Source organism: Apus apus, chromosome 5 (genome assembly GCF_020740795.1).
Source record: "Apus apus isolate bApuApu2 chromosome 5, bApuApu2.pri.cur, whole genome shotgun sequence".
Classification (NCBI taxonomy): Eukaryota; Metazoa; Chordata; class Aves; order Apodiformes; family Apodidae; genus Apus; species Apus apus.
This window is the reverse complement of record NC_067286.1, coordinates 63,168,430-63,184,324: the sequence shown is the minus strand read 5'-3', so window position 1 is coordinate 63,184,324 and position 15,895 is coordinate 63,168,430. Positions and strand designations below refer to the sequence as shown.

General features: G+C 52.5%; 1 protein-coding gene across 4 annotated transcripts in view; it reads right to left on the bottom strand.

Moving 5' to 3' along the window:
• FERMT2 (FERM domain containing kindlin 2) overlaps positions 1–15,657 on the bottom strand; it is a 60,466-nt gene extending 44,809 nt beyond the window's left edge. For 3 of the 4 annotated variants that reach the window (XM_051621156.1, XM_051621157.1, XM_051621158.1), the window contains exon 1: positions 15,289–15,657. In XM_051621156.1, the coding sequence (XP_051477116.1) occupies positions 15,289–15,445 (157 nt within the window). In that variant the 5' untranslated portion in view covers positions 15,446–15,657. The remainder of the gene's footprint in view (positions 1–15,288) is intronic. The other variant, XM_051621159.1, reaches the window with a different exon arrangement.
• Positions 15,658–15,895: the final 238 nt, after the last annotated feature.

Genomic DNA, 15,895 nt, shown 5'->3' with positions numbered 1-15,895 from the left:
AGAAAGAAGCTCCAGCCAGTGCCTGCTCTAGTGGTCATTAAAATTATCAACTTTTCACAAACCACTGATGGAACCATTCAATCCAGCTTCGTTTCTCTCTCCCACCTGGTGCAGGGACCACCTTCTCCATCTCAGTGGATGGGCTCCAGACCCCCATGGTTTGCTGAGAATGGCTGCTAGATCATTGCTTGCTTATGAAAAGCCCTCCCAGCTGGAGCAGGGATTGGGATTTCAGGAGATACACGTGCCCAGGCTGCACTGCTGGTCCACAGATGCACTGGGATCCTATCATGCCAGAGACTAACCAGCTTTTTCTGAGCTACCACATCATTGTGATAAAAAATAGAGAAAAAAACAGCAAGCCAGATTTTTAAATATATATATAACATTTATATCTGTATTTATATCCATATCTGTTCATATTATTCTACATATTTATTTCTACATTAAATGCACATTCCTTTCTAGTACTGTATTTTTACATATTTATATATATCTACATATCAAAGTACATCTTTATCCATGAAAAACTTTGCACATAGCTACGTGTGTGACACACACACACAGCTGTGCCCACAGCTTATGAGTATGTATGTACACACACGTGTATCTACAGAGCTGAACTCACTGCTCCCTGAGGAGGGACAGGACATCACTCCCACTGACCTCCTTACACCCAGATTCCTTTAAACATGCCAAAGCCACTCCTTTCGGGGCAATTATGGCAAAAAATTACTAAACCCAGAGCTATTTTCATTTATCTGGAGCCCAACAGAAATGCTGATGTGTTCTGCTGGGTGATGTGGTCACTGTCTTGGGGTAGAATCTGGTTTTTGAATCTTTTGGGGGATGTTGCACACTGGAGCAGACTCCCACCCACCCCTCAATGAGGACTTAATTGCAAAGAGCAAAGTTCAAAGTGCAACAAAAATCCCTTCAGCCTCCAGTCACAACACTTGAAAAATTATACTTTGAAACACTGAGCTAAATATGTTATGAAGTTATTGTCAGGCTGCTGTAATAAAGCTGTAGCCATGACAATCTGATGCTCTTAATGAGATTTAACAGGAGGTTTTAATCACTAGGCCATAAGTATTTAACCCAGGGTATGAAAAATACAGTGTAGAGCAGCCACCCTCCAGCAACCACCTGTGGAAGGGTTTTGCCCACTGGTGAATGCAAAGTGGTACCTTGAATTCTCCCCTATTTGCCACCACAGGCAACGATCACCAATATTTTCCCCTGCTTTGTTTTCAGGAGAACAAATGTCCAGGAGAACATCTACACAGCCCCAGTGGAGGTGTCCAAATCAGGGCAGACCTGTGCTGGAATTTAAATCTAAGAACATTCCTTGCATACAAAAGTAGTTTGACTTGTTAAAAAAAAACAACCACCCCCAAAAATATGGACAAAAGCAGCTTTGTTCCAAATGCTGTGATTCCCATGTAAGCTACGGAGAGCAGGAGACCTCCCTCCCATCCCAACGTGCCAGGAGACACACATGGTTCATTTGCACAAAATCCTGACGTCAAAGGACGCCGTGTTTTCACAGCAAGCTATTCAAGAGCAATGAAAAGAGGAGGAGAACAAGACAAAAACAACCTGTGGAGGACACCGAGCAGATCTGGACACAAGGCTGAATGTAGATGTTCAACGTGTCTTTGCTCAGAAAAATTAGGGAGGGTCTTCTGCTAAGGAGGGGATGTGCTGCTGCACTGCTGGGAACTGAAGGGTCCTTTTGTTGGGTTTGAAGTGAGGTTTACAAGGGCGAGCCCAGGTCTCCATGGGGCAGGGGTGGTAACTGAGGAGGTGACCAAAAAAATGCAGTGGTCAATTTTTTTGTTGCTTAAAAGCAACAAGTTCTCAGGAAAGCTGGGAAGGACTTTGGACAAGGGCTTATAGTGAGAGGACAAGGGGTGATGGATTAAAACTGGAAAAGGGGAGATTGAGATGAGACATGAGGAAGAAATTTTTTGCTGTGAGGGTGGTGAGACCCTGGCCCAGGCTGCCCAGAGAAGCTGTGGCTGCCCCATCCTTGGCAGTGTTGAAGGGCAGGTTGGATGGGGCTTGGAGCAGCCTGGTCTGGTGGGAGGTGTCCCTGCCCATGCAGGGGGTTGGAACTAGATGGTCTTGAAGGTCCCTTCCAACTCAAACCATTCTATGATTCTCTGAAACCCTCCTCCTGAGGAGCCCACCGTGTACACAGCTCAGCAGCAAGGGGCAACCACCCATGAAGTTTCACCTCTTGGTTTCTAAATCACTGGTGTTGTTCCATAACCCATGTGAGGAGCAGGGACACTGCACAAGCCCACACCATTAATGAGCATCTTTGCAAAAAGCAAAACAACAAAGCCCTGGCAGTGCAGGGCTTCGCTCCTCCATCCCTGCTCATCCCGTGGGATGCTGAGCCTTCCAGCATCTCACCAGAGCCAGGTCCACATGCAGGCTTCAGGGAAAAGAGAAAAACCCAACAGGCCTGAAAGTTACTTTTCCTTTTTGATTTTTTTTTTTTAAAGTAAACTGGAGGAAGGAAGCTCTTTCCAGTGTTAACAGAGTTACTCAACTAGCACTTGGAAATGTAAGTCATTAAGATCCCACAGCAGAATCTAAACTATAAACTTATATAAACCATAAACTAAACTATAAACTATATTAATAGTTGGACCAGATGATCTTTTGAGGTCCCTTTCAACCTGGCATTCTGTGATGCTATGATCTACTACTTGCACTGCTTGTACTGAGACACAAATGTCTCCTCTTTCTAGGGCTGAAATGATTTGTCTCAGCAGATGATTTATTTACACTGGACACACTGACAAGCACCTCTGCCCTGAAATGCTGCCACTGACCTGCAGAAAGTAGAGCAAAACCCCCTTTAAATATGCTTTACACCTCTGATGCTGTCCCACAAACAAGCCGTGCACCCAGCAGATGGTGTTTGCCCCATGTACTTTTCTGATGGTTTTATGCATAAATTCATTATAGATACTGAAATATATAACAACATCTATTTAATTTCTTGTTGTTGAGGTCTATGGGTTTTGCTGAGCTGCTTGTCTGCTCAGGGCACCCATCCCCAATCCTGCTTAAACCCCTGAGCAGGAGGAGGAATTTGCACTGATGCTGAATCCAGCTGAAATGTCACAAAAACCTGAGGGGAGCTGAAAGTTGGGGCCACCTCAGCTGCCCAACACCCCCACAGTGAAAAGCACCGATTGGCTCAGGAATCATAGAATCCCAGACTGGTCTGGGTTGAGAGGGACCTTCAAGATCACCCAGTCCCAACCCCCCTGCGTGGGCAGGGACACCTCCCACCAGCCCAGGTTGCTCCAAGCCCCATCCAACCTGCCCTTCAACACTGCCAGGGATGGGGCAGCCACAGCTTCCCTGGGCAACCTGGGCCAGGCTCTCACCACCTTCATAGTGAAGAAGGTCTTTCCAAGTACTGTGCAGACAGGCTTTAAATCCTTGCACCCCAGAACTATTTGGCTTGCCCATTTTTATATGAGGAAGGGAATGAAGAAAAGCAAGGATGGTTTTTTAATTATTTTGAAAATCTTTTAAAACTTTTTTTTTCAAACAAGATCTTTACAACCTTGTTTTGTGGGTGTGTTTCCCCCCACCATCAAATACCCCTCCAAAAGAGGCTTTCACTGCTGCAACCTGCCTCCTATGGAATCCCCAGCCCTGGCAGAAATTCAGTTAAGGAGCATGGTTTCCATGATGCATCCAGCACAAAATAGGAAGTACTGGACAGAAACCCAGCAGGAGGGGAGGGAAGGGGAAGGGAAGAAGGAAAACCACTTCTCCAGGGAGCATCCAACTGCCTTGACTACCAGCCCGTGCACTCCCTCACCCTGCAGCCCTGTATCCAACTTCCCTTCCCTCACAGAAAAGGAAAAGTGTCCCAGGGTGACGTGCCAGCAGTTTGAGATCCTGACTCATCCCCAGTGAAGAAAGAGGGTCCCTGCCAAAAGACATCATGCTGATAAGGGAGCCAGAGGACACTTGGCAGGACGGATGCAGGCGGCAGATAAAGGAGGATCTGGGCAACCTGAATTCCCAGCTTCTCAGCTGAAGCTCAGTTCTGGCCAGGCAGTTTCCTTCATGATGATGATCCAATCTGGCCTTGAACACTTCCACGGATGGTGCAGCCACAGCTTCTCTGGGCAGCCTGGGCCCACCAGGAGATCTCACCACCCTCACAGCAAAGAATTTCTTCCTCAGATCTCATCTCAATCTCCCCTCTTTCAGCTTGAAACTGTCTCCTCTTGTCCCCTCCCTCCTTGCCCTTGTCCCAAGCCCCTCCCCAGCTTTCCTGCAGCCCCCTCAGGCACTGGAAGGTGCTCTAAGGTCTCCCTGGAGCCTTCTCTTCTCCCGGCTGAACACCCCAACTCTCCCAGCCTGTCTCCAGGGCAGAGCTGCTCCAGCCCTCAGATCATCTCCGTGGCCTCCTATGGACTCTCTCCAACAGCAACCTGGTCTAGTGGCAGGTGTCCCTGCCCGTGCAGGGGGATTGGAACTAGATGATCTTTAAGGTGCCTACCCACCCAAACCAGTCTGTGACTTTATCTCTAATAAAAGCTTAAACCCCTGGAAAGTGGAGTGTGCAACCTGGGGCAGCCTCACCCCACACCAAAGCTGGGAGCCAGCATTGGTCTTACTCCTGCAGACCAGGTGGGACCCTGGTCTGCAAGAGAACGACACCAAACTTTCCAGATTTCTCCCAAAGAGCATCCCACTGGACAATATCTAAGGAAAAGGAGCCTCACCCCTCCCTGGCAGTGACAGCAGCCAAAAGTGCTTCACATGCTACCAGCCATCCCTTGCACCACTTGCACATGTTTTGGGATGACATTTTGGGGCAAAGCAAGATTTGGGGTGAAGCTGGCCTCTGCCTTAGGTCCTCTGCAGAGCCATGGTGAGATACCACGAGGAAGGGATGAAACCCCACCATTTCTCTTATTTTTTTCTGTATCACAGAAGCACAGAACTGTTTTGGTTGGAAAAGACCTTCTGGATCATCAGCTCCAACTGTAAATCCAGTACTGCCAAGGCCACCACTAAACCATGTCTCTCAGCACCACATCTACACAGCTTTTAATCTCACCACTGCCCTGGGCCAGGGCCTGACAACCCTTTGGGGAAGAAATTGTTCCCAAGATCCAATTAAACCTCCCCTGGCACAACTTGAGGCCATTTTCTCTTGTTCTGTCACTTGTTCCTGGGGAGCAGAGACCAACCCCCCTGGCTCCAACCTCCTCCCAGGCAGCTGCAGAGCCAGCAGGTCTCCCCTCACCTCCTTGTCTCCAGGCTGGACACCCCCAGCTCCCTCAGTTAAGTTCAATCAGCTTCATCACATCTCGCAACACACTTTTAAAGGGCTCCGAGACCTCTAACCTTGAGTTTGGGTCCATCTTGCCCATCACACAACCAAGCTGAAGGCAAAAAGCAACAGGGCAGGACACAGAAGGTGGTGGAGAAGCCAATGTCTGCTGCAACTGGCTCTGGAACCGGATGGCAAGGCAAGAAAAGCTCTGTGTATTCTCAGCGAGGAAGGGAAGCTCAGCAAGACAGTCAGACAGCTCCTTCCAGGCAATTTCATAAAACACAGACTTTCTAATTGAATTTGGATTTTAGGGCAATCAACCCTTCCAAAAGGCTGCAGGGAGGAGGTGGGAGAAACCAAAAAGAAGAAAACAACCACCAAACAAACACGTATTATCGGCTGGTAGAGCTTTAAAATGCAATGATTGGCAAGATGAATTTTTGGTTGCTGTCTGGTTGTTTTGCAAGCTAAAAACCACTTGAGGTTATAAAGGGGAAGGTTTATGCAAGTGCTGATGTGTCTGTTTGCTCACACACACCCTCTCCCAATGCTGTTCTCAACCTGTCGTGCAAATTCAGCCACGTTCTACCAAACACTGGAGGTCTCCAAGATCCCACCTGGCCTGCAGGAGAAGGACCAATGGTGGCATGTGGACGTGCCATGCCCACAACTCCTGACTGAGGTTCCTATTGGAACGGTCACCGAGCTGCACCCAGAGCTGCTGCAACCTGGCTGGAAAGTGGGTGAGTGCAAGAAAAGCCCAGGAGCACAGATCTCTGGAAATAAGCAATGAAATAAAGAAGCTTTCCTCTGGTTTGCTGGGTGCTTTTCTTCCCTTGCCCCACTTCTACCTGGTGGAAGCTCCAGCCTGGACAACTGAAGCAACATGCAAAAAACAAACCTGGGCAAGAAAAAACAAAGTTGCTGCAGCTCTGCTCAAGCCTGTTATTTCTCCATCCAGCTGGAGTTTGGGGTTCTGAGTATTTTTCCTGATTTTGTCACCTGAAAACCCTGAAAGCCACCAAGAACATTCAGAACCAAATCTCGTTTTCCAGAGGAACAAGCAATAGAACAAGAGGAAATGGCCTCAAGCTGCACCAGGGGAGGTTTGGGTTGGATCTTGGGAACAATTTCTTCCCCAAAGGGCTGTCAGGCCCTGGCCCAGGCTGCCCAGGGCAGGGGGGGAGTCCCCATCCCTGGAGGGATTTCAAAGCTGTGTAGATGTGGTGCTGAGGGACGTGGGTTAGTGGTGGCCTTGGCAGGGCTGGATTAATGGTTGGACTGGATGATCTGAAAGGTCTTTTCCAACCAGAAGAATTCTGTGGTTCTGTGTGTGGTTCATCAGCTGAGTAGTTTTGCACGGTTTTGTTTCTCTGCCCCTTTCTAAGCTGTCATTAATTCACATTTCAGAACGAGAAGGAAGAAATTTATCTTCTTTAGGATGCTTTAACAGTACAAGAAGTCTGTGTGCCACCAGCACCATCAATCTCCTTCCTTCCCCTTGCCTGTAAGAAAAACCACCACCAAAAAAAAAAAAAAAGGCACCCAAAATAGGAGCTGCCAGCAGTGCTGTCACCAGTGATGTTGAAACGACTGAAGTTTGCAGTGCAAACATTCCCTCTGCTCTTTCCCAACTGGGTAAACACTCCCAACATCCACCGTTTCATCCAGTTATCCACAATCTTTTTTCCCTGCCCTCCATAATCAGAGACAAAGGGTTAAAATCCACGTTCCTCGTTTGCTTTTTATAATGTCCCATCGTGGGGTTTGCAAGAAGTTGCTCCAAAACCCACAGGGGTTTGCAGGCTGCAAGACTGACAGCTACCAAATGCCATTTTTCTACCCCAAAAATTAGAGGTGGGGCATGATTTTACCCTGGTATCCAGAGGACAGTCCCTGTTATGGATGCAACCATCACACATGTAACAGGATAGAAAGAGGGTTCAGAAATCCCTGTTGGGGATGCCCAGAGGCATTTGGCTTCTATATAAAAAATATTAAACTATTTTAAGTACCGTTTGTTTGGGGGTTTTGATGGTTGAGACTCCACCAGATGCCTGGGTGAAATGCAAACCCTGGTGGAGAAGGGAAGGATGGCTATGGGGGGGGGAAGAAAGGGGGAAAAAAAGGGAAGTGCACGAACGCGATGATTTCTATCACTTTAGCTCCCTTGGAGCGACGCGACTGCAGCTCCTCACATCAAATCGAAACCTGAAGGAGCTGGAAGAGGAAACTACTGATTTGGGCTGGGTGGGAGCAGCAAACCCAACAATTTCCTGTCTGTGGTGGGACAAACCCAGGCTCTGGTATTCGCGGGAACGCTGCTGCCACCTCCCGCTCTCTGCCCCCTCCCACTGGGATCTGTGTCGTCGGATGGGCTCGTTTGAACCAAAGCAGATGGCTCATAGTGAAAGAATTAATAAATTAAATAAAATTTAAGAAAAAAATCAATAGAAATACAATTTTAAAACTGAATTTATTTCTTACTTGCTTCCAAGGAGTCCTTGCCACTCTGGGTAGAAATATTTAACTGCCGTGACCGCGGCTTGGAGCTGCCTGTGTACAGCTCCTACCTACCCCCGCCCCAAATTCCTCTGGCTATTGGCAGTTCAGCCCAATATTCCACTTCGGCTAACAAAGAGGACATTATTGGAGCCACAATGCTGTCATTTGGTGTGGGCCTACGTGGAAGTTTCCTGAAGGCCAGAGCTGGATGTAAAGAGACCTACACAAATCAATGCGCACGGCCAAGGGAGCATCTGTGTTAAAGGCATTTGCATATTGTCACTTTAATGTTATTAAAAATGTGTTATTGGGGGGATAAGGATTCAGCAGAGGTTGCTAGCAAAGATATTAATCAAGCAGCAATGAATCAAGTGGCAATATGTAAATGGAGGGTGCATTAGCAGCTCTGTGGTCTCCTTGAATGTGGTCTCCTTGAAGATGCTGCTGAGGCGGGAGCATCCCTGCATGGGGTATCCCTACCTGGGGCATCCCTGCCTGGGGCATCCATACCTGGGGTATCCCTACCTGGGGCATCCCTGCCTGGGGCATCCCTTCCCGGGGCATCCCTTCCCGGGGCATCCAGCAGCCTTCACCTTCATCCATGCACCTTCACCTCAAACCAGCCCCAAATCACTGCCTATTTCTGGAGCAGGAGGACATCTGAGCCCAGCAGCATGCCTGTTCCTCCCCCATCTTCTCTGCTCACCATCCCACCTATGCAGGTTTTGCCCTTTAACAGCCTAGGATGAAGTTTCCTGGGGAAACCTGGAGCAGGGAGTGACGGAGCAGCCCCGCCTGCCCAAACCACAGCAGCTTGAGCTGCCGCCGGCAGCAAACACCACTGCCATTTAGCACGTTATTTGAGACAACCACTCACCACCCCAGCTCAAGGAGAATACAAACAGCTTCTGCCCAGCCAGCTGGGGTATTAAATGGCACTCAGAGTCCTCTCGTGAATGCCAGGTACTTGAAAAGCAATACTGAGAAGTGACCAAGCACTGATTTTGAAGCGAAACATCCTTGTTGTCTCTTGACAGACAGCTGGAGGCCAGACCAGCATCTGCAGAGCTTGGGGAGGAAGATGCTCAGCTGTCACCCTGGTGGCACAGACTGGAGAAAGGCCCCAACCATACTCCAGGCACCAAGCACTGATGCTCTGATAAGTATTTACGGGAAGCGCAGGAATCACAGAGTCATTTTCGCTGGAAAAGACCTTTCAGATCACCAAGTCCAACCATTAGCCCAGCCCTGCCAAGGCCACCACTGCCCCATGTCCCTCAGCACCACATCTACAGGGCTTGGAAATCCCTCCAGGGATGGGGACTCCACCCCTGCCCTGGGCAGCCTGGGCCAGGGCCTGACAGCCCTTTGGGGAAGAAATTGTTCCCAAGATCCAATCTAAACCTCCTCTGGCACAACTTGAGGCTGTTTGCTCTTGTCCCATCACTTGTTCCCGGGGAGCAGAGCCTGACCCCCCTGGCTCCAACCTCCTCTCAGGCAGCTGCAGAGCCAGCAGGTCTCCCCTCAGCCTCCTTGTCTCCAGGCTGGACACCCCCAGCTCCCTCAGCTGCTCCTCCTCACACTTGTGCTCCAGCCCCTTCCCCAGCTCCCTTGCCCTTCTCTGGACACGCTCCAGCCCCTCCATGTCTTTCTTGTGGTGAGGGGCCCAGAACTGACCCCAGGATTCAAGGTGCCCCCTCACCAGTGCCCAGCACAAGGGGACAATCCCTGCCTGATCCTGTTGGCCTCTCTAGTGCTGACACAAGCCAGGATGCTGGTGGCCTTTTGGCCCTCTGGGCACACTTCTGGGTCTTCTAATAGCAAAGCACACAGAGTCACCTACTGAGCCACTACCCAAGTCTCCCTGGAAAAGTCCATGGCAAAACAAGCAAGTCACCTGCAAGACAGCTCTGCAGACATCCTGCCTGGTGTCTGCAACAGCAATGGGCTGGGACAAGGACTCTGCATTTCTTTAACGTAGCCTTAAGCTGTTTCAAAGAGTTCATTCCAGCTTCAAAGCAAAGAATTTCCAGAGCAAGTCTCACGCCAGCTCACAGCGTTTATGTAAGCACACCAAAAACCTCAACCCCAAACCTGGGGAAATCAATGACCCTGCACTTTCTTGGTGTTTTATTCATAACCTTTGAAGGGGGCCATTAAGAAAAAGAGACTTAAGAGGGAGAGCACCAGTATTTTCAATCGATCTTGTGAGGAGTATGGCTGAAGTCATTGGCAAGATGACACGGGCATGGTCCATTTCATGGCGCACTGAGCCCCTCAGGTCAATCCCAGACACATCTGCAGGCTAAAATCAGCAAAAGAAAGAGCTCCAACACCTAAAACAAAACAACCTGCCTGTGACAACTCCTGTGCTGGTCCCCAGGTGACATCCCACCCTCTCCCAAGGGGTGGAAAGGAGATAGCAGAGGAGCTGCCCATGGGAACAATGAAGTTTAAATCAGTTGCCCAAACCCTTATCAAAGACATGATTCACAAAAACCCCAAGGCCTTAGAAGATGTCATCACTGCTGCCATTATCAGCAGCTCCCTATGGAGGGTGAGGGGCTTGCCTGGACATTTATCTCCAGTGTAGCCCATCTTGGCTGGATAAAACCAGGATCCCACCACCTTCCAGGTAGCACCTCAATCATCCTCCTCCTGCCTTGGCTGGGTGAAGCAGCAAGAATTAACCCTTTCCATCTGGAAATCTGCGGTAATTCCAAACCTAGCTGGGTTTTTCTCATTCACTTACCCATTTTCTGAAGGTACCAAGCCGTAAAGGTGCTTGGTCCTCTCCCAGAGCTCCCAGCAAGCCCCCACAGCTGGAACCAGCTGCCAGGCATATCTTGCCCATCCAAGGAACCTACAGAGAAACCTGCATTTCCACTGCAAAACTTCTCTCCATGACTTTATGAATCTGCTCAGTGCACATTTAGGTCATTTGTCTTGAGCCGTTCCTCTGCCAGCCACCATTTGTCCCCCCTTTCCCTGCTTCTGTCAGCTCTTCTTTTATTCCCACTACCATACAGAGCATTCCAACACAATCCTGCACTTACCATATAGCCCACAAACCTCCTCCCAAGTGCATTTCAAAAGAGCAGAGGTTTTTTTCTTGCATGTGTTTTAAAACAGCCTGAAGTTGACAACAACAATAACCTGCGTTCACTTCCTTCCTTCCTCTGCTCCCAGCGATTTTGAGCCTCCTTTTTTTTTGTCTTGTTTGTAAGTAAGTAAACAGTGGCAAAATTCCTAAAAAACCCTGAGTGAGCACCAGGAGTTTCCAGTACAGACCCTCAACCCGCACGGACCAACTAAATGCTTCTGTTTCTAAAACCTCAGCAGTTTTTTTTGCCTGTTTTTCAGGGATGACTCTGCCAAGCGCCCGGCGCGGCTCAATTAATGAAGTGGTTTAATCCAGCGGGGTGATAAATAACAGGGGAGCCAACAGGTCATTGCAATTCACTTGAGTAACCAGAATCCCTATCTGCCACTTGGGTTTTTTCCAATCTCTGCCTGGTCTAGTGACAGATTTTAATTGCCTGTTCCCAAAGAGTCCGACCGCAGCCGCTCCGCGCAGGCAAGGACCGAGTTCACGAGATTGACTGATACCTGCAGCCTTGCCATTAGGCAGGAGACACTTTCCTGCCTTCCCTCTCTGAGCGTGGCAGCCCAAAATGTGTCTCCCATGCACCCCAGCCCCCTCCAAGGCAAATAAAAGGCTATTTATTTCCATATTTTTCACCCAGAAACGTCAGAAAATACACTCGTAAATCTCATTTTCCCCTTCCCAAGCTCCCCTCCCTGCTGGGAAGAGGGAAGGCATTTCCCACCCACAACTCCCTCATGGTTGAAGAGCTTCTACCAGCATCCTACAACCAGAGAAGCGCTGATCTGCTGCAAACTCAAAGCAATGCCCTGAACTTCAATGAAACTCTGGGCAGGCCACAAAAATCTGCTTTTCCTGCCCTCCGGCAGCATGAAGCCTGTGGGAGGTTTGTCCCAAAGGATGGAGCTGGCAAACCCCTTGCCCGAGGAAAAGTCCCCCCCAACCTTCCTCCCCACCACGATGCAGCCCATCAGGGGTCCCAGAGCTGCAAGGAAACTTTTATTTTTAAGGTGTTTCCTTTAAAACTCACAGCAAAAAGCAGCTTTGCAGAAGATGAGTGATTTTTTTAACACTGGGAGTTAACCCAACACCAGTAGGGACAGAGGAATGACAGCTTAAAAATGCAGGGGAAGGGTTTCAATGTGGAAAAAATGCAAAAATAATGTATCTGGAGAAGAAGCAGTGGCAGAAGCTGGATGAAGGAGGGCATTGAGGAGGCACACGAGGGTGAGGAGCGAGTCCCGTCCCACCCTGCTCTGCTAAACCCGACCCTGATCAACTGGCAGGAGCTCAAAGAAGAGCCATAAAAATAATGAGAGGGCTGGAAGAGCTGACACGCAGGAAGATTAAAAGGAACTAAATACGTAGAGCTTGGCTCGGCGACAAAAGCCAAGGGGAACGGGAAGGCAACAGCTGGAGATATCGGCGGGTCTTGACAGCGTTGGGAAGGGGGGCACTGGGAATGAGCCCTCCAGGGAGCACCATCCCCAGGCCGGGCCCGGCGCTGCGGCCGCTGCATTCCTTCCCTCTCATACAATCCCTAATTTAACAAGTTGAGAGGATCCGGGCAAACACGTTTAAGGGGGTGGGGGGGGGGGGGATGCATGACATCAGGCTCTAATTTAGGTCCTCGCTGGGCTTCGTCCCCGTGCACACCAGGCAGGCCCGACTCTGCTCTGGCGTCTCCAGCCCCGAGCATCGCTCCTTCGTTTGTGACCAACAGGATGAGGTATTTTAATAATTTCTAGAAAGCTGTTTTTTTGTTTTTTTTTTTCCCTTAGCCACCGAGTGGCTCAACTTCAGCAAACCTTTCTGCAACTCCAGCACAAAAATAACAACAAATAATCAAGCTTCCAGAGAGTCAAGGCTACCTCCAGCACGCAACCCTTTGATGCGAGCGCTTGCTTCCTTTCGAAACAAGCATACTTATATCCCTCTCTTCCTTCCTTTAGCTTCAGATAACGAATAAATCAAAACCTAAGCATGGTGGAGGATGATACTTTTAAAGCTGCACCAGGGTTCTGTGTTGCAACGGGACCGGCAGCTGACAGCTCTGCTACTCCCACAGCCGCAGGCACGCGCGGGGACCTCGCAATTAATATTTTATTTGAGCAATTACAGTAATCAGCCCGGACTATACCGTTGAGTAAACACACCCGAGCCATAAAGGGCTGATAAAAAGCCCAGGGGGAGGCTTGGCGGGGCTTTTGGCGGGTCGGGGCACTGCCTTTGGGTGCCCAAGCTGGCTGCTCCATCACAAAAGCCACCCCGGCCGCCTGTTCCCACGCGTCCCGGACAAACGGGCTCTTTGTCCAGGTGTGCATCCCGAAGGCCACTACACGCTGTGGTGTCCCCAGTCCCAAGCCACCCCCGTGCCACCCTGCTGCTCACCCCACATTCCACAAAGGGCCCTCAGAAGGCACTTTTCCTTGCTCAAAGCACCAGCGACAACTTCAGAATTAAAAACTTCTCTGCGAATGGCAGAGCACCCATAAAATTCCCTCCCAGCACCCCATAAATGAAGATGTTTCCCATCTTGGCGTAAAACCCAGCGTGTACAGCAGCTGCTGGATTGGGGTTGAGGCCCTGCCACAAGCAAACCGGCCCCGGGGGAGTAAAAGTTTGGCTGGTTTTGGCCCGAGGCGGCAGCACAGGGTGCTGGGGGGGGTGGGAGCTGAGGGGTGGAGGGTGCACAGGAGAGAGGGGCAGCCCGGGGAGGGGACTGGGTGCTGGGCAGGGTGCTGAGATGGGGTGCTGGGGCAGGCAGGGTGCAGGGCAGGCTGCTTGGAGCTAAAGGACAGTACTGGGACAGAATGCTGGGTTGCTGGGAGCTGAAGCACAGTCCTGGGGCAGGGAGCAGGGGCAGAGTCCTGGGTGCTCAAAGCACTGTATCGGGGTAGGGTGCTTGGGGCAGGATGCTGGGAGTTAAAGCAGAGTGCTGGGGCAGAATTCTGGGTGCTAGGGCAGGATCCTGGGTGCTGGGAGCTGAAGTACTGTGCTGGGGCAGGATGCAGGGTGCTGGGGCAGGATGCTGGGAGTTAAAGCAGAGTGCTGGGGCAGAATTCTGGGTGCTAGGGCAGGATCCCGAGTGCTGGGGCAGGATGGTGAGAGTTTAAGCACAGTGCTGGGGGCTGAAGCACTGTACTGGGGCAGGGTGCTGGGTCAGGATCTTGGGAGTTAAAAGCACAGTGCTGGGGCAGAATCCTGGGTGCTGGGGCAGGACGGTGAGAGTTTAAGTACAGTGCTGGGGCAGGATCTGAGGTGCTGGGAGCTGAAGCACTGCACTGGGGCAAGGTGCTGGGGCAGGATCCGGGATGCTGGGAGCTGAAGCACTGCACTGGGGCAGGGTGCTGGGGCAGGGTGCTGGGGCAGGATCCGGGGTGCTGGGAGCTGAAGCACTGTACTGGGGCAGGGTGCTGGGGCAGGATCCGGGGTGCTGGGAGCTGAAGCACTGTACTGGGGCAGGGTGCTGGGGCAGGATCCAGGGTGCTGGGGCAGGATCTGGGGAGTTAAAGCAGAGTGCTGGGGCAGGATGCAGGGTGCTGGGAGCTGAAGCACTGCACTGGGGCAGGGTGCTGGGGCAGGATCCGGGGTGCTGGGAGCTGAAGCACTGTACTGGGGCAGGGTGCTGGGGCAGGATCCAGGGTGCTGGGGCAGGATCCGGGGAGTTAAAGCAGAGTGCTGGGGCAGGATGCAGGGTGCTGGGAGCTGAAGCACTGCACTGGGGCAGGGTGCTGGGGCAGGATTCAGGGAGTTAAAGCAGAGTGCTGGGGCAGGATCCAGGGTGCTGGGAGCTGAAGCACTGTACTGGGGCAGGGTGCTGGGGCAGGATGCAGGGTGCTGGGGCAGGATCCAGGGTGCTGGGAGCTGAAGCACTGCACTGGGGCAGGGTGCTGAGGCAGGGTGCAGGGTGCTGGGGCAGGGTGCAGGGTGCTGGGAGCTGAAGCACTGCACTGGGTGCTGGGGCAGAATCCTGGGTGTTCAAACCCAGCGCTGGGGCAGGATCTTGGCTGCAGGGGCAAGGTCCTCGATGCTAGAGCCCTGCAGTGGGGCAGGGTGCCGGGAGCTGAAGCAGGGCCCGGGGCAGGGTGCTGGGGGGGATGCCGGGGCAGGGTGCTGGGGGGGGATGCCGGGGCAGGGTGCTGAGGGGGGATGCCGGGGCGGGGTGCTGAGGGGGGATGCCGGGGCAGGGTGCTGGGGGGGGATGCCGGGGCAGGGTGCTGGGGGGGGATGCCGGGGCAGGGTGCTGGGGGGGGATGCCGGGGCAGGGTGCTGGGGGGGGATGCCGGGGCAGGGTGCTGGGGGGGGATGCCGGGGCAGGGTGCTGGGCAAGCGCCGAGGGGCTCACCGAGTTTCTCGACGAGTCGCAGCATGACGCCGCCGATGTGGATCTCGCCGGTGACCCTCAGGGTGACGTCGCGGCTCAGGTCGGTGACATGGACGCTCAGCTCCCACGTCCCGTCGGCGTAGCAGCCGTCCGGCATGCGGATCCCGTCCAGCGCCATGGCCCCGGCCTCCTGCACCGCCAGCCAAGCCTCAGCGCCCGCCCGCCGGCTCGGCTGGGCTCGGCACGGCTGGGCTCGGCTCGGCACGGCTGGGCTCGGCAGGCACAGCCCGCCTCCCGGCCCCGGGGGGGTGGGATGGGGGCGCGGAGGGGCGGGATCGGGGGGTGCAGCGCTGCCCCGCCGCCCCCCACCGCTGCCTGCCGGGCCGCCGCGGGAGGAGAAGGGGCGGGCGGCGAGAGGGAGGAGAGGGAGGAGGAGAGGGAGGGAGGGAGGGAGGAGGGGGGGAATAATTAAAGGAAAAACGCGCCCCGCGCCGCCGGGCCCCTTGGCCTTTTATGGAAGCGAAGGACGGAGCGAGCGGGGCCGCTCCAACATCCGGGCCTCGCCGGGGGGCGGCTGGGGGGGGCGGGCGCGGGGCTGGGGGGGGCGGCCCCCGGGGGAGCGGGGCTG